The following is a 24,022-nucleotide window of genomic DNA, read 5'->3' on the forward strand; positions in this document are numbered from 1 at the left end:
AGGCCTTTCAAGTTGGAATAAATGGAATCACTAAAGACACAGCATGCCATATATTTAGGTGATGTCAGGGAGCTCCTGTAAAACTGCTAGATTATTGGCCAAGACTGTTCTTAATGACTGTCTTGGTCGAGTTTAAAGGGGCACTATGGCAAAAATTGCAAAATTTAAAATATGTGCAAACAGAGACAAATAAGAAGTACATTTTTTCCACAGTAAAATGAGCCATAAATTACTTTTCTCCTATGTTGCTGTCACTTACAGTAGGTAGTAGAAATCTGACAGAAGTGACAGGTTTTGGAGTAGTCCATCTCTCCATAGGGGATTCTCAGCAAGGCTTTTATTCTTTATAACGATATTCCCTAAAAAGGATTTAAACAATGATGCTGCCCAGCTTCCCTGCTCGCTACACAGTTTTTTGGCAGTTGGAAAGTGCAACTGCCTTTCACTAAGTGCTTTTGAAATTAAATAAATCCCTGACAATTCCCCATGAAGAGATGGACTAGTCCAAAACCTGTCGCTTCTGTCAGATTTCTACTACTATGTAAACATAGTCGGAGGAAGACCTGTTAGCTTTGCAGCATCTGCAGGAATTGGCATTGGAAAGTTCTGCTTCCCCAGAGAACATGGATTCGGCCCCTTGTGGTTTGGGTCCCCGCTTTTTTCTTCCCCGGCTGGAGGATGTTGGTCTGAGAAACAGATCACGGAAATTCCCCCCGTTCAATTTAAGCCCTAGTCTTAAGACTTTTATCGATGTGGTCGAGAAAGATCTTTCTAAATTGAGGGGTGGCAGGTCGTCCGTGGACAACTTAGAAGTTGAAGAACGTGAGACGTTGAACGAACTAATGAAAAACAAAAAGTGGATCATAAAGCCCTCAGACAAGGGGGGTAATGTGGTCATTCTATCTGTAGATTTATATAGAAACATGTGTCTTGATATTCTCAGGAAACGAGATTGTTATGTGAGGGTCTCGGCATCGAGGGCCAGTGTGTGTGTGTCAGCAGAACCTTTTTTCAATTATAGACGACGCTGTCATCAGAAACGTAATAGATGATTACACAGCGCAGTTTTTGAAGGTTGCGAATCCTATCTGTCCCACCTTTTATGCACTACCTAAGGTGCATAAGCGGCTGGATAAGCCCCCTGGTCGTCCAATTGTTTCTGGACGGGGCTCGCTGACAGAAAAAATCAGTGTTTATATAGATCGTTTTTTGCAGCCGCATGTGCAAGCACTACGCTCGTACATCAGAGATACGTCTTATCTTTTGCGGGTTTTAGATGAATTGCAATTACCAACGGGCATATTGTTGGTGGCCCTGGATGTCGAGGCCCTGTATTCGAGTATTCCACACAAACTTGGAATACGGGCTGTGGGCATATTTTTGAGTGAGCTGGGCATACAGTGCACTGCGCACAGCGAATTCCTGTTGACTTTACTGGAGTTTTTGTTGACAAATAATATTTTTATTTTTGAGGGCGCCCACTACCTCCAGGTGCAGGGGGCAGCGATGGGGATAACCTGCGCCCCGTCATATGCAAACCTGTACCTGGGGGAGTGGGAGCGTCGGCTTTTTGCCAGTGATGGTCTCTCGATGTACCTGTGCCACATTTTGGCGTGGCACAGGTTCATTGATGACATCATCATGTTTTGGACTGGAGGTGAGATCTTATTAAAGAGGTTTGTAAGTGCTTTAAATGAAAACTCCAGCAACTTGAGGTTTACTATGGAATATAGCCCCTCGGAGGTCCCCTTCCTTGATATCTCCATCCAAGTAGATAAGAACGGTCATTTGGGAACACGTCTTTACAGGAAGAATACTGCAACAAATTCACTCCTCAGGGCAGATAGCTTCCACCCCTCACACACTGTGAGGGGTATCCCTATGGGCCAATATTTGCGGGTGAGACGCAACTGCTCTGAGGATGTGTCTTTTAAAGAAGAGGCCGATAATCTGAGGAGGAGATTCAGGGAGAGGGGATATCCGGAGGGTACCCTGAAAAAAGCCTTCAGAAGGGCAGATGCCAGCGTGCGGACTGCTTTACTCGCCGCTGGCCCCCGGTCGAAAGATGATACTAAAGAAGCCGTGCGTTTATGCACTAGATATTCGGCTCAACACTCCAAGATTGCCCACATAATCGAGAAGCATTGGCATATTTTGGCCAATGATTCTAGATTGAATAAGATCATTCCCACCAAACCTCTATTTTCTTTTAGACGGGCCCCCTCTTTGAGAGATAGATTAGTTAGTAGCCACTTTTCTGACCCCTCTGGGGGATTCAAGCATTGCAGGGTGACAGGTACATATACCTGTGGCGGCTGCACCACTTGCAGATACATAAAGGTGGGGAAATCTGTCAGGCTGCCGGATGGTAGAGACTGGGAGTTGGCACACTATGTCAATTGTAATACCACATTAGTGGTGTACCTCTTGTTATGCCCGTGTGGTGCATTCTACATAGGGAAAACTAAGCGTGAGCTACGCATTTCAGATCATGTAACTAATATTAAAAGTAAAAGCCTCTCCAGTCTCACCCCTGTAGCCAGACATTTCAAAACCGCGCACGGCGGTAAGCCCACTCTGATGCGATTTGTTGGTCTTGATCGGATCCATGCCTCGAACAGAGGTGGGGACATGGATCGTTTACTATTACAGAAGGAGTCACGGTGGATATTTGAACTGGAGGCCACAAAGCCCCCAGGCTTGAACGAGCATACTAGTTATGCTTCGTTCCTACCATTATGATGGGCTTTTCTGTGCTTCGCTTGCTACCTGGTATGTCTGGTTAGCGCTCTGCCACCTTAGTGTTTTTGGGGGGCCCTCCGCCGTACATCGCCAGACACAAATAGGTAACATGGTTGCAGAGGCATTTTTGCTATGCTATGGGGTGATTTGTAAATCCCCTTCTACCAGGGATATCTACATACATGGCCCGTTATGATACGGATCGTGATTTGTTTTAAATCCCTGGAGATGTGAATGTTTAAGGACGAGCTGTTTATATCACCAATTGTTGTACTAAACTCTGATCTATATGATTATCTGATATTTGGGCTATACCTTGAAAATATGCTATTTGGAGATGTATTCAGTTGAGATTTGTTTACCTGTCGCTGCCCCTCTTTTGCTTTCGTCCCTGGTCTGGCGGGGGTTGTTGCGGTGGCTGCCCTCGCCCGCCCCCTCTGGCGGCACTTCCGGGCATGGGGGCGGCGTCTGGCGGACGCACCATGGGAGTTGCGTGGCGGCCTCCGTGTTGCGTCTGTCTGCTCCGCCCCGCCGCCCGGTGGGTGTTCGGGCAGGTGGGTGGGGCCGTGGTGACGCATCAGGCAGGTGGCTTTTGCGCCTGCCCGCGGTGTCGGCTGGTCCTGCCCCCCTGCCTGGCATTGGCCCGCTGGTGGGGGGTGGGCGGGGTTGGCCTCTCTGCTCCCGGCAGGCCTGGGGGATAAGATGAGGGTGAGCACAGGAAATTGTGTACCTTCAGAGGAAGCCGGAAGTCCGGCGAAACCGGTCAGGGCACATGTGCTGCGTCCCTGTCTCTCCACACCAACGCACCCCAGATCTTCCTGGTTTGTGGCCGTACATCCAGGCATTGAGCACACTCTACAGCCTCGCCCAGCATCCAGCTCACCAGCCTCAGCTGAATACAGCCTGCAGCGGCTACTCCTGCATCCATATTCACAGGAAAATGTAAGCAACATGACGGGTATATGAATACCTCGCATGGAGGCGAACTGTATGTTATGATCCACACTGCTGATGCATGAAGGACATGCTTGTTCAACACTGTTTGTTCATTTCCGCTGAACCATGCCAAGTCTGTGAGGCTTATTTGACTGTGTGGATGCTCATTAACAACATGGAAGGCTCTATTGCTATATACTGCTTTTGCTTTTGCTAATCTGGCTGATTTATGTTTAGGCTTGTCCTCCATTGATACATGAACCAGAGGCTGTTGCACGGAGATCCGATGTGCCATACAATTGATACCTCATTACCAATCTTACTGAACTGTGTCAGGGCTGCTGTTTCCTTATGACATACAGATTGGAGACTGTTGTATCAAGGACTTGCTTGCTATATGCTGCTTATGCTATCATTAACTCTACTAACCTGTGAGACATATGCTATGGATGTGGAACAGCTTTTGCCTTGATTGGAAGACACTATGTGGTTTTGAACTGTCTCGTTATTGCAAATTTTGGGCTACATCGGATTTGGTCCAGGGCCTTTCCCCTGCTACTCCAAGATTTCAGGGTGAACCCAGGGCCCATATTATAATTGTTGACACCAATACTTGTGGCTAGACAGCCTTTTACAGGTTTTTCAGTGGGGCAGGTGCACATGCCTCACAGGGATGCATATACAATTTTTGGAACATGAGGGGCAGGATCTGGGTGGTTAAGGGCTAGGAGGGAGGGGCTCTACGGGTGGAGTTGGTTGGTCTTTGGGGGATATGGGACGCAGTCATTTTTAAATGGGATGTTTGTTAATTGATTAATAAAGTTTTGTACATATTTTCACAAACAGATTCTAGCATTTTTTGTTCAGTTGGATCATACCTGCCTATATATATCTCACAACGTTTTGGTACTATGTAAACAAGATGCAGTCAAAAAGACTTATCATCAGTGCTCTTCTGCACATGATCTAGATAACATAAAGCTAATGAGAACTTCTGTCTGTGCAGTCTTCTGTCTTATTTGTCATTAAAGCTCAGCAATCATAAATAATATTATAGATATAGAAGTCAAGATGAACATGAATGGCATATTAATATGGGGTTGTTGCTTGCAGTTTTAATCTTATTCTTTTCCTTGCTATTCCTTTCAAAAACCTTTTTTTTTAGATTCATCAGCCAAGACTTGGACTGTAGAGTGTGCAGCTCCCAGCTGCTTTGCAGCATCCTCTGTGCACAGCCCCGATGTGTCACATGATCCGATGCAGGTCAGGTGACACTCCAGGAAGCCATACGAGGACAGGGCACAGCATCTGGGAGCTGCAAAAAGTGAAAAGGAAGTAGTTTCTGCTGCACACTGCAGTTAGTTAGGAATGCCCCTATTGTGTCCCACCAGGCATGCCAGTTAGTTCATGAAATGATATGTTCATTTGGCCATTTATTTTAATTCTAAGCCTTAATATAGACCATACCTTATTTATAGGTGCATTTTCACATACAGCGGCTTCATAGGGCTCAGGAAACTCTGGAGCATTGTCATTTCTGTCCAACACCTTTATGGACACCGGGACTCTCCTTGAATGACCACTATGGGCTGTAAAAAGGTGGAACCTCATTATTAGAGAACTGAAAGACATCCGGAGAAAATAAAACGATTGTCATCAAAAGGACTCACATTATATAAAAACTACTTAACAGGACACAAAGTAAATCAATCCACTATTAGGAATATTTAATAACAAATAGATTGTGAAACCGTTCGGTAAGGAGACGGGCGACACCTTTTAGCCTTTTAAACCTGTTGCTGGGCAGCACACACAAGCATTTTGATCTCGGGGTGCCCATGTCTTGGGCCCCGTATGTAAGTGCTTTTTTATGCTTTTTATTGTGGTTTGATATATTCTTAGAATAAAGCAGTCTACCATTATAATTACTGCTTGTTGTTTTTTTTTTTATTATATACCTCCGACATTGCACCAACATTGATCAGAGGATGACATCATGCTCCTGAGATTGGAGGACCTACTTGATCACCTGGGGCATGATAAGTAATATGCAACCTTATAATGTGGGTTGTATGTGTCTGGTAAGCCTTACTCCTTTGTGTTGGGATGCACATCCAATTGTGGAGACTACAGATAGCCTAGGATGGTGGAAACTACTATCTATACTTGCTTTGACCTGCGCTGATTTGCTTATGTACTGTTTTGAACCGTGGACGCTGTTCTCTCTTAGCTGCGGTCGTTTATTGATATCAGATGATGCTGATTTTCCTTTGTTGTATTTAATAACAAATAATGCCCCCCCTCCCAATACATGGAAACTAACTAGCAGAATACACTGAAAAGCACAACTGGTTTATACACTGATGTATGTGTACTCTATTGGCTGGTCATGATCTGCCAATACAGGGAGCACAAGGTAAACATAATCATGTCATCCGCCAATTAGAGGAATGCAAATTAATCACTTCCTCATAAATCAAAATATGCTTCTACCAAAGTTCATTATCTCTGGTTATCAGCAACCAATTTTGTCCTCCATGCCCAAAACTGTTGTCACCTAATAATAGAGCAGAAAGCCAGACCTGGTTTGTTTGATCTACTGTTTGGAGAACTTCAGTAAGTCCTGTCTGTAGTCTCATTGGCAGGGTAGAAGTCCAGGAACTTATTGTGAAAAAGAGAAGGGGCTACACATGGCAGGTTCATTCCAGCATTGAATAAAAACAATGGTAAGGCAAAGTTACTAAAACATCTCCAGAGATCTCCAAGCATCTCCAGTGGGATATCGTAGGTGATGCAGCAACGCTGGGCTGAATTTCTCAAACTATTAAACTTTCAGCCATCAACTGGGTCCTACTGAAACCTAATGGGTATACTGATATATTTAGTTCAGAGGAAGTTACATGATTTGAGACTCTAGTTCTCATCCAGAGAAAAGCACAATCTCATGGTGGGTACACACCATTCAATTTTACTACCACAGAAAATTGTACAGCCTACTGATTGCTAATAACTTATTCCATCTTGAAAACAATCTCTTGATTGGAAGCAGATTGGACAGGCTGGAAAATATTGTTCAAATTGAAATCGATCTTTTCGCTCCATTTTGGATTGATATTCAACTGGAAAAAAATGTCTAGAAATCTGATCGAAATTCGGAAAAAAATGGCATGAGCATGCATGCTAGCTTTCTTCTATATCTGATCGATGTCAGATCTGAATATTGATCTGATCAATCACTCAAATTGAGTCTCAAGTAGAAATTGCAAGTGCCCGGCTCGCCGAACTTCCTTAGGTACAATTTATTACATTATGTGCGAGCTGGAGGGGGAGCGGGGACGGGGGGCACCCAGGTGAGCAAGGGAAGGGGGGGTGTGACCCCCCTGGCCGCCGCTTTGCCCGCAGCCCCCTATTGTGGCTACTACCCCCTCTAGCAAAAAAAAAAAAAACACGCAAACGGATCCAGAACGTGTGCTGCAAAAAAGGCAGCACGGATCCGTTTGCGTTCCGGTTTTTGAAAATCGGAGCCCGGACCGCGGATGCGTCCCGCACCCGGAGCTAGTGTGTCCCAAGCATTAATATCAGACAATTTTCATTTATACTTTTTCAGGATTGAGTAAGCGTTCCAGGATTGCTGTTACCCTAATCTACAGCGATACCTCCGTAAATTAGACCCGCTGTATTGCACCATGATAGGTCATGCTAAGGTAGACACATCCACTAAAAACTTTTTTTTTTCTTTTTAATACCGGTATAATCCAGTGAGACCAGCCTATTCAGCAAATCGATGAAAGCTAATCAATCCACTCATCTCTTATGACAGATTCCATCATAGGCAGGGAGTGCAGGAAATGCTGCCCAGTGTTGCCGTACTCTTTCCATTGCTTTCTGAAATGGGACTCAGATAATGAATTTGCTTCATCGAGGGAATACTTACAGGCCTCAGTTGCTATCACAGAGATGTTGTGCCAGTCTTGCTCCTCTCTATCCAAAGGCTTTGTAGTTTTGATGACACCATCATCTTGGATGTTGAAAAATCTGTCAAGGTCAGTGTGCCGATCGATTGAATACCTAAAGAGGAGGATCGCAGGCTAATTAGACAAGAAAATTACTAAGCAGCCAGATGCTCAAGTGTTACGTATTAAAGATTCATTTGAGAGCCGTTTCCCAGCAGCAGGCATGGCAAAATCCGAATATTAATGGAATCTATCAAACAACTTTTAAAAGGAATTTAGCCTCATCATTTATTAATGTCTGCATGTAGGGAGCGTTTTGCTACATCAGGATCTTTCCCTGCTATTAATGAAAGAAAATAACATAATGGCAAATACAAGATAACGCAGACTCGTGAATGAAATGTTGTAGTAGGTGTTTTATCTCCGAAGACTTGCAATATTTATGGCAAAGACCACTTCCTGGAGTAAAACCTCATAACATTTTAGTGGCTAAGTTGGTATCCTAGGTAGAGCACAGAGGTGAATTACCCATGAAGCATTTGGAATACTCGGGGTGCTGTTACAATGGAGATTTTTTTTTATGATCGTTATAACTAGCATAATACTAGGCGTATTTCAACATTATAAACCTGGTACTATTTTCTCAGCCATTTTTAGTCATTACACTTTGCCTATGTAATAAGGTTTAATATTAATTTTTCAGTTTCTTCCTCAACTTTCTATCCTTCCCAATCTCTTTCCATTTATAATGTCAACCTCTATTAAGTATGGCAACAGTAGTTTCAATTACAGGGCTCTCTTCTATGCGTGGAAGAGAGGCACGGTGAAAAAAGGGCACTGCACGTTGCCACTAGTAGAATATTGGTAAAATTACCAATATTCTACTACTAAATTCTGAAAACCTTTTCCTGATATGTTACTATGGCCTAACCTGACCCTGTTCTCACACAGAACCCCCCTTCTAGCAATACCTAATCCTTAACTGTCCCTCTACCGCTCCCTAACCCTTAACCCTCTCTCTACCAATGCCTAGCCTTTAAAGTGAACTAGAGACAAAGCACCCTCATGTATTTACCATATATATCAGTGGAAACATTAGAGAAAACACCTATCCTGCTTTCTGTTTCATTCTTCACTGTGTATCCTGCCTGTTATCAGCCCTGATAAAATCCTCGACTGAGCATTCAGTCTGGCTTTGCTCAGGAATCATTATAACTGAGTCATTATAGCAGAGCCAGAAGAGGGCAGGCTTGGGCTTGAAAAGACATCAGAGAAGACAGATTCAACTATAATGATTCCTGAGCAAAGCCAGACTGAATGCTCAGTCAGGGATTTTATCAGGGCTGATTAGAAGCAGGCTGAGCAGTGAAGGATGAAACAGAGCAGGGTAGGTGTTTTCTCTAATGTTCCCACTGATATATATGGTAAAATACATGAGGGTGCTTAACCTTAACAAACACCCCCCTCCCCCGGTGCCTAAACCTTAACCCTCACACCTCGCCTAGCCATTAACCTCCCCTGCTGCAAAGCTGTGATTAGGAGGAAATTTAGGTGCCCGATAAAATAGTGGGCACCAGGGTACCCACTATGCAAATTAGGGCATTAATAAAAAAAAACTAAAATGAAACTGGACATTTACACGACTAGGCTATGGGCTACTTAATCTAGTCTTTAGCCGGTGACTCTGTGGCTGTGCCCATTGCAGCTTGAACCGTCTGTTTTTGGCTAGCAGGAGGGCAACCCAGTGCACATTGATGTATGATGCACTCTGAGATACTCAGCTATTTACTACAGTTGTAAGATGTGGTTGTCTGAGTTGCCATAGCCTTTCATTTAGTCTGAACTAGTCTAGCAAATCCTCTCCGGCCTCCCTTATCAACAAGACATTTCTGTCAACAGATCTGCAGCTCACTGGGTGTTTTCCACATTTTTCATCATGTTGTGCAACATATAGAGATTGCCATGTATGAGACGCCTAGGCAATCACCACAAACACCAAGCTATTTGACATTGACATTCATGCCACATTTAAAATAAAAGAGGTTACATTTTCCACTATTCTTTTGGCTCTGTCCCTCTAACGTTAAAAGTAAGAAAAGAAGTAGTTGGATGTAGGATAGATCTGTCTAACAAAGCCGTGTAACTATTTATGGCAACAACTGCAACAGTATTCAGTTTTACAACAAATGAGATGTTTCCCAGAAAGTTGTCCTTTTAAAGCAGATGTCATAATGTTTTGTTTTTCATGTTTGGATAGATCAGGAAAGGGTAGAAGAGCTATGCAGTTTTATTGTTGTCTGTACCCTCAAAAGGGAAAAAGTTTATCTTATTTCTTGTTCTCAGCAGCATGTCGTCAGGACAGGCAGTTAGAGGAAGAGAATACAGGAAATGAAAAGAGAAGATAGGAAGTGAGTAGTTCTCTGGTTCATAGTCAAAGAAAAATGCACATAAAGTCCAAAACGTGCATTTCATCTTCAGTCTATAAATAGTTAGGCAAATATAGGCTTGAACAACTCACTGACTGAGGATGAGAGAGGTAGCCAGTACAGAGCGGCAATAATGCACTGTTATCCTCCTGATACAATTGTCTAAGTGGAACTAGACAGTGCAAGTGAGAAGACAGGGAGTCAGATGAAGAGGTGCCAGGAAGAGAAGGGAGGACAGGAAGTGAGATGCAGAAGTAACAGGAAAAGAGGAGAGGACAGGAAGTGAGATGCAGAAGTAACAGGAAGAGAAGAGAGGACAGGAAGTGAGATGCAGAGGTGACAGGAAGAGAAGGGAGGACAGGAAGTGAAATGCAGTGATAACAGGAAGAAGAGAGAAGACAGAGAGTGAGATGCAGAGATGGTAGGAAGAGATGAGATGATAAGAAGTGAAGAGACATAGTCGACAGTGTAATTTTGACAGATATTTTAATTCTTTTTCCCACTACTGAAAGTGTGGTTCTCGTGCTGGTAGTGAATTTATTCAAGAGTTCAAGAGATTCTGCATTACTTCTTGTTAACCTTCTTATGCTAAGTTCACAGCGGGCGATGTATTGCCCTGTAAAAACAGATATACAGTAGAATGGAGACGTTGCTTTGCATACAGTGAAGCATGCAGTCAATGAAAAGTATGCTTCTCTGTCACTGTTAATGTGTTGTTTGTTGGATCGCATCACACAGGATGCACTCTAAATGTCATATAGACTTACTGTTGCAGTGTGACTTTCTGCGTTAAAATGCTTATGTTATGTCGCACCGCAACATCCCACTGTGAACTTAGCCTTGTTGTGACAGGAAGTGACATTTATATAAAGTCTGGAAATACACTTTATTAGCCTCCAGTGTTTACAGTATATGGCCATCCTTTACAAACATCAAGTGTTATAGTAAAGAATCATATGTCACTAGCAAGCTTCTTTATACTAATAGAAACAAAACTTTTTACATCTCACAAGTGCTTATGCATGGACTTTTATCATGGAAACTATACATAGTAATATAAAAAAGCAAGGATATGTCTAAGCTATAGGCAATCACAATAATACTGTGAATATTTAAAAACAAAACACAAGCAAAAAGAATATCTCCTAGGCATTGGGATGTCAGGAAAAAATATAGAGGACCTTCCTGCAGAGATTCATTTTATGGCCATTGTAAGGAGCTGTGTCATTTATTACACAATGAGCAAATGAAAACATTAATAAAGGCCTGTTTACACTCATGGAAGACACAGTCGCCAGGCTGCGGGTATTTATTAACTACATGCTCATGTTTCAGCTCTAGCTGAGCTTGAACGATAATCTCTCTGCTACAAAGAGATAAACAAAAAGTTTCAACAAAGAAATCGGACATGCAAGAAATAGGAATATAACGAAGGTATATTTAGAGACTGCACACACTTAAAATGATGATTGCAAACATGGTGGGATGCAATCATGATTTTCACTACTTCAAATTGTATGTTAAAGAGACTATAAAGCCAAAAATATAAACAGCATGTTGCCTATTTTCTTAAAAAGTTACAATGACTTGTCTGGTTTTTTTGTGTAACTCAGCCTCTGAGACCCCATGTGCGGCCACTTCCGGGGCTTAGTCCCACACCCTTACAGATGAGTGCCATGGCGCTCAATGTATTGGAGATACAGAGTGCCAAAGAAGCACCAGAGCACCTGTCCAGAAAGGGGCAGGGCTAAGCACCGGAAGTGTCCACATGGAGGGTATTGGAGTCTGAGTTAAGCAAAAAAACCAGGCAAGAGAACACAGTACATGTGTATATTTTTGGCTTTATAGTTAGATGTGATTATGTGTGCAATCTGTGTGCTTTGAAAGCACAACTGCATTTTCCAATAGGTGAAAAAAAAGAGCAGCACGTATTTTGAATGGGAGACAGCAAAAAAAAAAAAAAAAACTGCATAGGACTTTGTTTGCTATGCAATTTTCTGGTGCTCTCAATGATGTAACCCAGTCACTAACACCCCAAAATTTTTTTACTATTTACTCTTATACTAAGAGTTTAGTTTTGGGCACCTATTGACAAAACATGATATTCTGGTGAGGATAAACTACTAACTTCAACTCCACAATTCTAATTATGCTAATTCAGAAACCTCAGGATTTTGTAAACAATATATTCATCAGTGCTGAGCCGAAATTACGCATTAGCGTAATTACGCATCGTAATTCACTACAAATGCACCGTAAGCGTTACGTGTAAGGTTACGGTATTACGCGTAATTAATTACGCGTAGACCGTAGGGTTACGTTATTACGCGTAACAAATTACGCGTAAGACAGTAAACTCCCATTGAAATTACACAGTCTGCCGTAATCGCGTAATATTACGCTCCCGTATAATATAAAAAAGCCGCCGACTTTAAGGGTTAATAGCAAAGCCCCCTTAAGGGCTAAGAGCCTCAAATTTGGAGAATATATTAAGGAGATCAGAAGGAATAAGAGGAAAATTTTTTTTTTCAAAAAGACCTTATAGTTTTTGAGAAAATTGATGTTAAAGTTTCAAAGGAAAAATATATACATTTAAAAACCCGCCAACTTTAACGGTTAATAGCAAAGCCTGCTTAAAATTTAGGAACACCAAATTCACAGGGTATATTAAGGGGATCAGTGGGAATAAGAGGAAAATTTTTTTTTTCAAAAAGACCTTATAGTTTTTGAGAAAATCGATTTTTAAGTTTCAAGGGCGAAAATGTCTTTTAAATGCGGAAAATGTCAGTTTTTTTTGCACAGGTAACAATAGTGTTTTATTTTCATAGATTCCCCCAAGTGGGAAGAGTTTTACTTACTTCGTTCTGAGTGTGGGAAATATAAAAAAAAAAACGACGTGGGGTCCCCCCTCCCAGACCTCTTTAACCCCTTGTCCCCCATGCAGACTGGGATAGCCAGAATGCGGAGCACCGGCCGCGTGGGGCTCCGCACCCTGACTATACCAGCCCGCATGGTCCATGGATTGGGGGGTCTCGGAAGGGGAGGGGCAGCCAAGCTTTCCCCTCCCCCTCCGAGCCCTTGTCCAATCCAAGGACAAGGGGCTCTTCTCCACCTCCGATGGGCGGTGGAGGTGGAGGTCGCGATTTCCTGGGGAGGGGTTCATGGTGGCATCTGGGAGTCCCCTTTAAAAAGGGGTCCCCCAGATGCCCACCCCCCTCCCAGGAGAAATGAGTATAGAGGTACTTGTAGTACCCCTTACCCATTTCCTTTAAGAGTTAAAAGTAAATAAACACACAAACACATAGAAAAAAGTATTTTAATTGAACAAAAAACATAACCACGAAAAAAGTCCTTTAATATTCTTAATTAACCATTAATACTTACCTGTCCCTTTAAAAGCCAGTTCCCACGCAATATCCTCGGAAATATACTAATCAGTTACAATGTAACAAAGTTTTTACAATGTAACAACTTTGTTACTTTGTAACACCACCGCACCCGACGTCACTCGCCGCTCACCCGCCGGCCGCCGCATACACGCTAGTCCCCGCCGGCTCCCGCCGTCCACTCCGCCCACACCTGTCACTCATATACATGCTGGCACCCATGGGTGCCAGCATGTATATAGGTGACATGTGGGAGAGGCGGGGAGGGCAGCGGAGCCGGCGGGGACTTAGCGTCCCTTCACCCGACAGAGCTCTGAGCTATATTAGCTCAGAGCTCTCGAAAGCATCTTTGTATTTGGGCTCCAAGGAGCCCCATTGGTCCTTAGCAGACCAATGGGGTTCCTTCAAATCAGAAGGAACCCCATTGGTCTGCTAAGGACCAATGGGGCTCCTTGGAGCCCAAATACAAAGATGCTTAGAGAGCTCTGAGCTATAGCTCAGAGCTCTGTCGGGTCCTGCAGCGCAGACGTGGCGGCGGCGGTGAGTGACGTCGGGTGCGGCGTAGTTGCAATGTAACAAAGTTGTTACATTGTAATAACTTTGTTACATTGTAACTGATTAGTATATTTCCGAGGATATTGCGTGGGAACTGGCTTTTAAAGGGACAAGTAAGTATTAATGGTTAATTAAGAATATTAAAGGACTTTTTTCGTGGTTGTTTTTTGTTCAATTAAAATACTTTTTCTATGTGTTTGTGTGTTTATTTACTTTTAACTCTTAAAGGAAATGGGTAAGGGGTACTACAAGTACCTCTATACTCATTTCTCCTGGGAGGGGGGTGGGCATCTGGGGGACCCCTTTTTAAAGGGGACTCCCAGATGCCACCATGAACCCCTCCCCAGGAAATCGCGGCCTCCACCTCCACCGCCCATCGGAGGTGGAGAAGAGCCCCTTGTCCTTGGATTGGACAAGGGCTCGGAGGGGGAGGGGAAAGCTTGGCTGCCCCTCCCCTTCCGAGACCCCCCAATCCATGGACCATGCGGGCTGGTATAGTCAGGGTGCGGAGCCCCACGCGGCCGGTGCTCCGCATTCTGGCTATCCCAGTCTGCATGGGGGACAAGGGGTTAAAGAGGTCTGGGAGGGGGGACCCCACGTCGTTTTTTTTTTTATATTTCCCACACTCAGAACGAAGTAAGTAAAACTCTTCCCACTTGGGGGAATCTATGAAAATAAAACACTATTGTTACCTGTGCAAAAAAAACTGACATTTTCCGCATTTAAAAGACATTTTCGCCCTTGAAACTTAAAAATCGATTTTCTCAAAAACTATAAGGTCTTTTTGAAAATAATTGTTTCCCTCTTATTCCCACTGATCCCCTTAATATACCCTGTGAATTTGGTGTTCCTAAATTTTAAGCAGGCTTTGCTATTAACCGTTAAAGTCGGCGGGTTTTTAAATGTATATATTTTTCCTTTGAAACTTTAACATCGATTTTCTCAAAAACTATAAGGTCTTTTTGAAAAAAAAAATTGTCCTCTTATTCCTTCTGATCTCCTTAATATATTCTTCAAATTTGAGGCTCTTAGCACTTAAGGGGGCTTTGCTATTAACCCTTAAAGTCGGCGGCTACCTAACATTGATCCATGCGTCAACTTTTCCGCTTGGCAGCATGACCTTACGCATTAATTGCTAGTAGGATTTTACGCGTAAGCCTATAACGTAATAACCTGAATTACGGTATACTTACGCGTAATTGCGTAAGTGCTATGCGTAATTATGGACATGTACCGAAATTTAATGTCTATGCCGTAAGCGTAATTTCGTAATGCGTAATAGCGTAAAATTACGCGTAATGATCCGTAAGCGTAGCTTTCTCCATTACGACCAGCACTGATATTCATCTATAGCTGTGAATGGTTAGACATTGTGTACACAACAAGGAGCAGGCGAGCCTGGTGCCAGTGTTTTTGGACATCAACCAGCTTACTTTCACAGCATTTGGTATCTGGTCCTGTATTTTGAAGAACTCTTGCACAGCACACAATGAATAGTATGCATTCCACATATCTGAGGGAATTCACTGCTCTGTGTTCTGTGATTGTTTAGCCAGATCAAGGTGTCTAATTAGTTCTTATAAGCAGCTGTGAACAAAGTGCTGAAGCTCTGTTGCGGTTTTCCTAGTACAGTAAACACTGAGGTTTAACCCTTTTAGTGCTCCCTGTAAAGTGAAAACAAGTTAAAACATCAGGTTTGTTTTAGGATTTCCATAAAAAATGTAATTGTCAATGTAATTATTTTTTTCCATAAAGGTTATTATGATGTGGCGTATCTTTTAGGCCCATTGCACACTTGCACATTGTTTTGCATCGTGGTACTCTTGCCCGACACTTCCCCGCTGCAAAGGCCATGCAAGTCTATGGATACTTGAACACTTCACGCGTTGCGGCGGAAGAATCCCAATTGCCGCAATGCTGGTGTAAAGGCTGCATTGCGTTACCGCATGATCCATGCCTACCGCACAGATTATGCAATAATGCAAGTCAATCGGCGACATAGTAAGTGTGCACAACACTATGACAGGAATCCCATTGATATACTTCCTGTCCGGCAGGAACTACGTCATTAGCTGGGGGTGGCACTACGCATATGACCCTGTCCCCGCACTGACAAAGGCTGATTTCTGCCGTGCTTTCACCGCATTGCACCGCTAATATTAGGTGTGCAACCGGCCTCGGAGCAAAGAGGAAGTTCTGAGTTAAGTTCCATGTTAAAATGGCTAGTTTTTATTTCATAGGACAGGTCTACTTTAAGATTTTGCTAGACATACTTGTTGTGAGAATCATCTCTGTATAATGAATCTCTGTGTGACGTTGAGATGGGGGTTTGTTAATGCATTCAGTCTGATGTGTTTTTAATGATTTTTGTAAACACCACACATACGGCTTATGGGTGTGCACATCAATAGATGTAATTGGATAATCAACCTCTGCTCCTGATTATCAATAGCTGGGCAGCCAAACAACCTCCAAACTCACCAAGGAAGCCATTAATGAAACAAGAGTTGGGTTCAGTAATCCATAACCCCCTCGCTCGGCCTAGTGTGTCAGACAGGAGGTTAACAGCATCAATTTGAAGGATGGAATATAATGCAGTTTATGTTGGCAGCCCTGTATAATCTCAATGGGACATTAAGTACCTTTCATTTTCATTCTGAGCTCTAACTAAATGATACCGGCTTAACAATCTTGTGACTGAGTGTTTACATTTACTAAGCGGTTTAAGATTTAAGTACCGTGCAAAATGCAATGGCTTCTGAGACAGAAGACGCTCTGGAGCAGTGTCTCGCTCCTGTCTGGGCCCATGTCTCATTTATTCATGTGGGGAACTTTGTCTTAACGATTTAATACTGCAATTACACTGAGCCCTAGTCTTAACTGCATGCTGCGAGTACAACTTATGCTAATGGCGCGCGCAGGCTGAAGCGTCACGTGACCCGTTAAGTCAGGCACACACCTGGTAGACCAAATTGAAACAGAACAGCTGAAACGTTCATTTAATTTAATTTGAGACCTAATTACACAGGTAAAATTGAAGCTACCTTGTAAATAGTACCAACAGGTCCAACCCAATTGCCACTTTGATAACAGATAAGGTCTTCACTGCAAAGAACGATTTGCTATTAAACTGGCAGCTGTTTCTAAGATAAAGGAACTTCTGTTACCCTTTTAGTGATAAGAACAATAGGGTGATTCAAAAAGGTTACTTATTTTTCCCCTTTAAGCAGGCCATACACTGGCCCGATTTGCGCCCGTTTCGACAGCAGATTCGATCACTGGGATCGAATCTGCTGCCAATCGTTCACGCTACACGCCGAATTTCGATCCATTTCGTCCGATCCCGTCGATCGTGCCGTGCGGAAAATAACCGTCGATCGCCCGCGGGTAAAGAGCGCATCGCTAGCGGCGTTCGAGTGCCCGACGACCGACGCAATAGAGCCCGCATACATTACCTGCTCCGCCGGCGCAACTGCAGTCTCCCGGTCACCGCTGCTCCGTCTGCGCTCTGGTCTCCAGGTCCGGCATGCCTCACTTCTTCTAGCCCGGCAGGAAGTTTAAACAGTAGAGCGCCCTCTACTGTTTAAACCTTCTGCCGGGCTAGAAGAAGTGAGGCATGCCGGACCTGGAGACCAGAGCGCAGACAGAGCAGCGGTGACCGGGAGACTGCAGTCGCGCCGGCGGAGCAGGTAATGTATGCGGGCGGGCGGGGGCAGCAGCAGCAGTACCACCACAACAGATTGTGAACGGTTTCAGGCTGAAATCGGTTCACAATCTGTTTGCTGTAAAGGTAGCCATACGATCCCTCTCTGATCAGATTCGATCAGAGAGGGATCTATCTGTTGGTCGAATCTGATGGCAAATCGACCAGTGTATGGCCACCTTAACTGTTAGGAGTGCTAATGCATGAGATAAACAAACAAGGAGAGATAATTCATGAGATAAATAGATAAGGAGAGCTAAACCCTGAGTTATGTCTAATAAGGAGAGTTAAACCATTAATTACCATATTTTCCGCCGTATAAGGCGCTCCGGAATATAATACACACCCAGGTTTAAAAGGCACAAACCAGGTAAAAAATATATGTATACTAAACCTGGTGCACCCATATTTCAGGAGCATCTTATACATGTTCTACCCCAAATTGTGTCCTCCTGTGTCCCCTATGTGCCCTCCAGTGTCCCATAAGTGCCATCCAGTGCCCCATATGTGCCCTCCAGTGTCCCATAAGTGCCCTCCAGTGTCCCATAAGTGCCCTCCAGTGTCCCATTTGTGCCCTCCAGTGTCCCATATGTGCCCTCCAGTGTCCCATAAGTGCCCTCCAGTGTCCCATAAGTGCCCTCCATTGTCCCATATGTGCCCTCCAGTGTCCCATAGTTGCCCTCTAATGCCCCATAAGTGCCCTCCAGTGTCCCATATGTGCCCTCCAGTGTCCCATAAGTGCCCTCCAGTGTCCCATAAGTGCCCTCCAGTGTCCCATAAGTGCCCTCCAGTGCCCCATAAGTGCCCTCCAGTGTCCCATAAGTGCCCTCCAGTGTCCCATAAGTGCCTTCCAGTGTCCCGTAAGTGCCCCCCAGTGTCCCATAAGTGCCCCCCAGTGTCCCATAAGTGCCTTCCAGTGTCCCGTAAGTGCCTTCCAGTGTCCCATAAGTGCCCCCCAGTGTCCCATAAGTGCTCTCCAGTGTCCCATATGTGCCCTCCAGTATCCCATAAGTGCCCTCCAGTGTCCCATAAGTGCCTTCTGTGTACCCTTAAGAGCCCTCCTGTGTCCCATAAGTGCCCCCCTGTGTCCCCACTCCCTGGTGCCAAATAAGTAGCAACTCTCTCCCCTGTAATAATAGTTCAGGCAGCCGGATCACATACCATATGACTGTCAGGATCTGTGTCTTGTGTAATGCCGTCTCCTGTGCTGCCTCTTCGGCCCCGTGTTCCCGCTCTCTCTCAGATGCCCGATACTTTACATATGCACAATCTGAGCTGAGATAGAGAGAGCGGGAACTTGGGGCCGAAGAGGCAGCACAGGAGACGGCATTACACAAGACACCCGATCCCAGTGGCCATATGGTATGTGATCCGGCTGCCTGAACTATTATTACAATTAGTAGCATGGCGACGGTTCATATCGGAAGGCGTTCAGAGGTCGGGGATTCCCTGCCTTTGCCGTATAAGATGCAGGGGGTTTTTCTCCCCGTTTGCTGGGGAGAAAAAGTGCATCTTATACAGTGGAAAATACAGTATATCAAATAAGGAGAGCTAAACTATGAGTTATGTCAAATAAGGAGTGCTAAACCATGAGTTACGTCAAATAAGGAGTGCTAAACAATGGGTTACGTCAAATAAGGAGAGCTTAACCGTGAGTTAAGTTAGATAAGGAGAGGTAAATCATGAGTTAAGTAATTTAAGAAGAGATAAATTGTGAGTTAATATATAAGTTGAGATAATTTAACAGAAAAGCTTTGTGAAACAGGTCCAATGCACTTTATCTGCTCCTCCACAAGGATAAACCACTTCCTGACAAATACCAGTGCTCCTGGTCCCTCGTAGACTAAAGCTTGTGTTTACTTATACCAACCTTAGGGACCAAAATGTTTAAAGGATTCATGAGCTGGGGATGATAAAGGATAAAATACTATATTACTATCGTGGATTTATATAGTGATGACATCTTCCACAGTGCTTTTACATAGTGTATATAGTCATGTTACTAACTATCCCTCAAAGGAGCTCACAATCTAATCCCTACCATAGTCCTTGTCTTATGTTCCTATTGTACTCTAAAGCTATGTTTTGGGGAGTCAATTAACTTACTTGTATTTTTTTTATGGTGTGAGAGGAAGCCGGAAGCCCCGCACATATTGGGGGCTCTAGCACTGCAAGGCAAGACTGCTATCCACTATACCTCCATGCTTCCCATGGTTCCTTTATTGTATACCAAATTGTCATAACTGTGCTGAATAAGAGCAAGCAATTATTTTATGAATTGTAGGATATCTAAGAATTTCACAGTAGCCACATCAACCACATTTACCAATATCAACAGTACACATAAGGATATCAAGCAACTTACTTTATAGGAGTGTTTGCGGCATCTGGATCTTTAGCGTGGACTCTTCCAACCGCTGTGTTGTCTGGAGCATTCTCATACACTTCAAGGATGTAGCTTTCTTGCAGAAATATTGGTGGCTCATCAGCATCTTCTACTGAGATTTTCACAGTGGCCGTGTCTTTGAATGGACCTCGGCTGAGGAATCGCGGGTCTATGTGGATATTGACAGCTTCCACTTTCATGCTGTAGAACTTTTTAGCTTCATAATCTACTGTCTATAGCAACAACAACAACAAAACAAACAGAAACAAACATTATTTGCAAGATACAGACGTTGGGTGAAATAGGAACTTTAACAAGAAAGTACATTTTGGCATCAGGTGTTCTTTGCATCCACTACTGCATAAACACTACAGTGCACACTGATAAGTGAGTTTCAAACTAACTACAATGCTGCTTATGTGTTTGTTGTGGAGTTAGAATTGGGGGAATTTAGGGTGAGGATTTGGGTTTTTTTAAGGGGTGGGTCAGGGTTAGCCTAGGTCATTTGGTTGAGGTACACATTAACTGAGAGGGACATGGAGGTTTACCTATTTGTTTTTACATTTTAAACAATGCAGATTGCCTTGCTGTCCTGCCAAGACATCTTAGCCATAGACCCTGAAAGGGCATGCGGATCAGGTGCTCTGATTTGAGTCTGACTGGATTAGCCACATGCTGGTTTCAGGTATGTGATTCAGACTCTACTGCAGTCAAAGAGATCAGCAGGAATAAACATGGTAGCCACCATATCCCTCTAAGTTGGGGAGAGAAAGGCATTGGGTTAGAACAGGATTTGTAATAGAAATGGAGGTTGGTTAAGGTTAGGTAACACATGGAGGGTGGTAAGTTATAGTTAGGCACCATGTAAAGGAAGAGTATAGGGTGAGTCATGGGAAAGGGAAGGTTAGGTAACAGACAGGGAGAAGGTTAAGGGTTAGGTTACAGAATACGATTACAAGGAGAGTCGCATCAAGGAATGGATCTGAAGTTAGGGATGGAATGGTTAGGCATAAACAAAGAAGAGTTTAAGGTTAGGTAACAGAATAAGACCACAAGGAGAGTAGCATCAAGGAACAAATCTGGAGGTAGGTCAGGATCAGTCACTGTTTAAAGGGTAGGAATTAATGTAAGGCATTACAGAAGGGTGACAGGATGGGGAGTAGTGGAATGGAAAAGATCTGGAAGTAGGTTAAAACTTGGACTCATTTAAAGAGTGGAGTTAAAGTAGGGCATAAGAGAAGGAGATGGCTGATTGGACCTGAGACAAGGAAGAGGTTAAGGCTAGGTTACAGATTGAAGTAAGAACTAGAAGGGGTTAGCACCAAGAAAGATAGTTTGATTAAGGTTAGTCAGGGAAGAGGAGGGAGAAGAGGGTTATCTCAGGGCTAAGCTATGCAGGGTGGTTTGGTAGGATTTGGAGGTTGTGAACGAACTAAAAAATCAGGTAATAGCCGAACCGTAACCAATTGAACTGGCATTCAGATATGAAGCCTTGTAGCGCTAAATAGACCAGGAAAATTCACACTCAGGTTCAATTTTACACAATGACCTTGATGAAAAAAACTAAATCTTAGTATCAAGTGAGGGTTGGAATTATATACCAATACATTTATGAAAATATTCTCATGATTTGCAGTACTACTTTAGGGCTTGATTTGTTAAATTAACCAGGCGCACACACAGCGCGGGTTAATATGGGCAGCACGGTGGCGTAGTGGTTAGCTCTCTCGCCTTGCAGCGCTGGGTCCCTGGTTCGAATCCCAGCCAGGGCACTATCTGCAAAGAGTTTGTATGTTCTCTCCGTGTCTGCGTGGGTTTCCTCCGGGCACTCCGGTTTCCTCCCACATTCCAAAAACATATGGATAAGTTAATTGGCTCCCCCTAAAAAATTGGCCCTAGACTACAGTACTTACACTACATAATATAGACATATGGCAATGGTAGGGATTAGATTGTGAGCTCCTATGAGGGACAGTTAGTGACAATATATATATATACATTGTACAGCGCTGCGTAATATGTTGGCGCTATATAAATACTAAATAATAATAATAATAATAATATTAGCATGTACGCGGTCCTGTCAGAGTAGTATGCGGTCTTAACTTATGCGTGATGCTTCTAACTGCTGTGTGATGTGCTCGTAGTGTGACCGCAGTACCCCACTAAAGTGGACACTAAACGTAGTAGCGGCCGCGCTAGTTGAGTATCATGATCGTGCTATGAGCACATTGAGTGGCAGTTAGTAGCATCGCATGAAAGTTTAGAGCGCACGCTAGGCTTACAAGACCACATGTAGCGTGCACGCTAATATTTACCGGCGTTGTGCGTGCGTGGTAGGTTTAATAAATCAAGCTCTTAGTCGTAGCAAGTTAATCAAGCAGATGCTATTTGAAAGGCCCCATGGCAACATACAAGAGGCAGAGGAAACTATCTTGGCTAGTAGGGACAAATTTGAAAAATACAAAAAAATCTGTCTCCCTTGGATACTATATCAAGACTCTGCACACTTTAATAAAGTCCTGGGCGAAAAGAATTGAGGTGGTATGGAGCATACAGATGGGGACTAGACCAAAGAAATAGGAGGACAATTACTCACTAACCAAAGCAAAAACTCATGAGAAACACTTTCTTGTTAAAGGGACACTTAAGTCAAACAAAAAAAATGAGTTTTACTCACCTAGGGCTTCCAATAGCCCACTGCAGCTGTCCGGTTCCCTCGCCGTCTCCCTCCAATCCTCCTGGCCCCGCCGGCAGCCACTTCCTGTTTCGGTGACAGGAGCTGACAGGCTGGGGACGCGAGTGATTCTTCGCGTTACTGGCCACAATAGCGCCATCTAAGCTGCTATAGCATATATCATATACCATATAGCAGCATAGAGGGTGCTAATGTGTCTGGGAATGCGAAGAATCACTCGCGTCCCCAGCCTGTCAGCTCCTGTCACCGAAACAGGAAGTGGCTGCCGGCGGGGCCAGGAGAATCGGAGGGAGACGGCGAGGGTACCGGACAGCTGCAGGGGGCTATTGGAAGCCCCAGGTGAGTAAAACTCATTTTTTTTGTTTGACCTAAGTGTCCCTTTAAGGGCTAATAAGTGGAAGGGCAAGGGATGAGGCAGAAATAAAGATAGACTGGATGTAGTTGTAGTTAAGTTATATGTTATGCAGATGAAGGAGTAGTTATATAAGGCAAGGGCCGAAAGTATGGAATACAGATAAATTAAGAAAAGTAGAATTGTTCAGCATTAGAACATTAATATACATTCTCAAGAATAGAAGCAAGATTGTTGAACATGTCTGTCTGTGCATGTCAAATACTTTAATAACATGGACTAGAGGCTACCATTGATAAATGCACTAGCAAAGTTGAAATAGAGCTGTAAAAATGTGCCTTATAACAATCGTGAGAGTGAACATATGTACTGCTATGTTCTCTTAAAAATGAAAAATAAAAATTATATTAAAAAAAAAAAAAAGAAAGGCCCCATGGAGGCATCCTTTCACTTAAAAAAAAAAATACTAGATTTAGTTTTAGTTCTAAAAACAGAAAAAAATACAAACTAAAATTTGACATTCTATTTAAAGGTATCCATTAGCTGTCCTATGTTTTTTTATATACATTTGGGTTTAATAGAATTGTAAAATGACTTTAAAAACTGATTTGGCTAAATGGACATTAATTCTGAGCACCATTGCAGGACTGTCTTCTTCTGCAGGTCAAACTAAAGACAGGTCTTGGTATATTTGTTGTCCTGAGCAGAGTGTGATGGGGTCCCCAAACTAACCTTCTTCTTCCATCCCACGTAACAAAATTGATACGTGGGATGAAGGGTCTCACTTATCAAGAAAGGTTAGATAAACTGGGTTTATTTAGTCTAGAGAAAAGACGCCTTAGAGGGGATCTAATTAGCATGTATAAATACATCAGAGGGCAATAT

The 24,022-nt window shown here is 43.4% G+C and overlaps 1 protein-coding gene across 2 annotated transcripts in view; it reads right to left on the reverse strand.

The window, feature by feature from the left end:
* The window catches only part of CDH11 (cadherin 11), a 217,530-nt gene that overhangs the window by 15,028 nt on the left and 178,480 nt on the right, over positions 1-24,022 (reverse strand). For both annotated transcript variants that reach the window (XM_068261316.1, XM_068261317.1), the window contains exons 7-9: positions 20,067-20,320; positions 7,613-7,746; positions 5,146-5,267 (exon numbers count right to left, since the gene is read on the reverse strand). In XM_068261316.1, coding sequence (XP_068117417.1) covers positions 5,146-5,267; positions 7,613-7,746; positions 20,067-20,320 — 510 coding nt within the window. The remainder of the gene's footprint in view (positions 1-5,145; positions 5,268-7,612; positions 7,747-20,066; positions 20,321-24,022) is intronic.

This window comes from Hyperolius riggenbachi, chromosome 11 (genome assembly GCF_040937935.1).
Source record: "Hyperolius riggenbachi isolate aHypRig1 chromosome 11, aHypRig1.pri, whole genome shotgun sequence".
NCBI lineage: Eukaryota > Metazoa > Chordata > Amphibia > Anura > Hyperoliidae > Hyperolius > Hyperolius riggenbachi.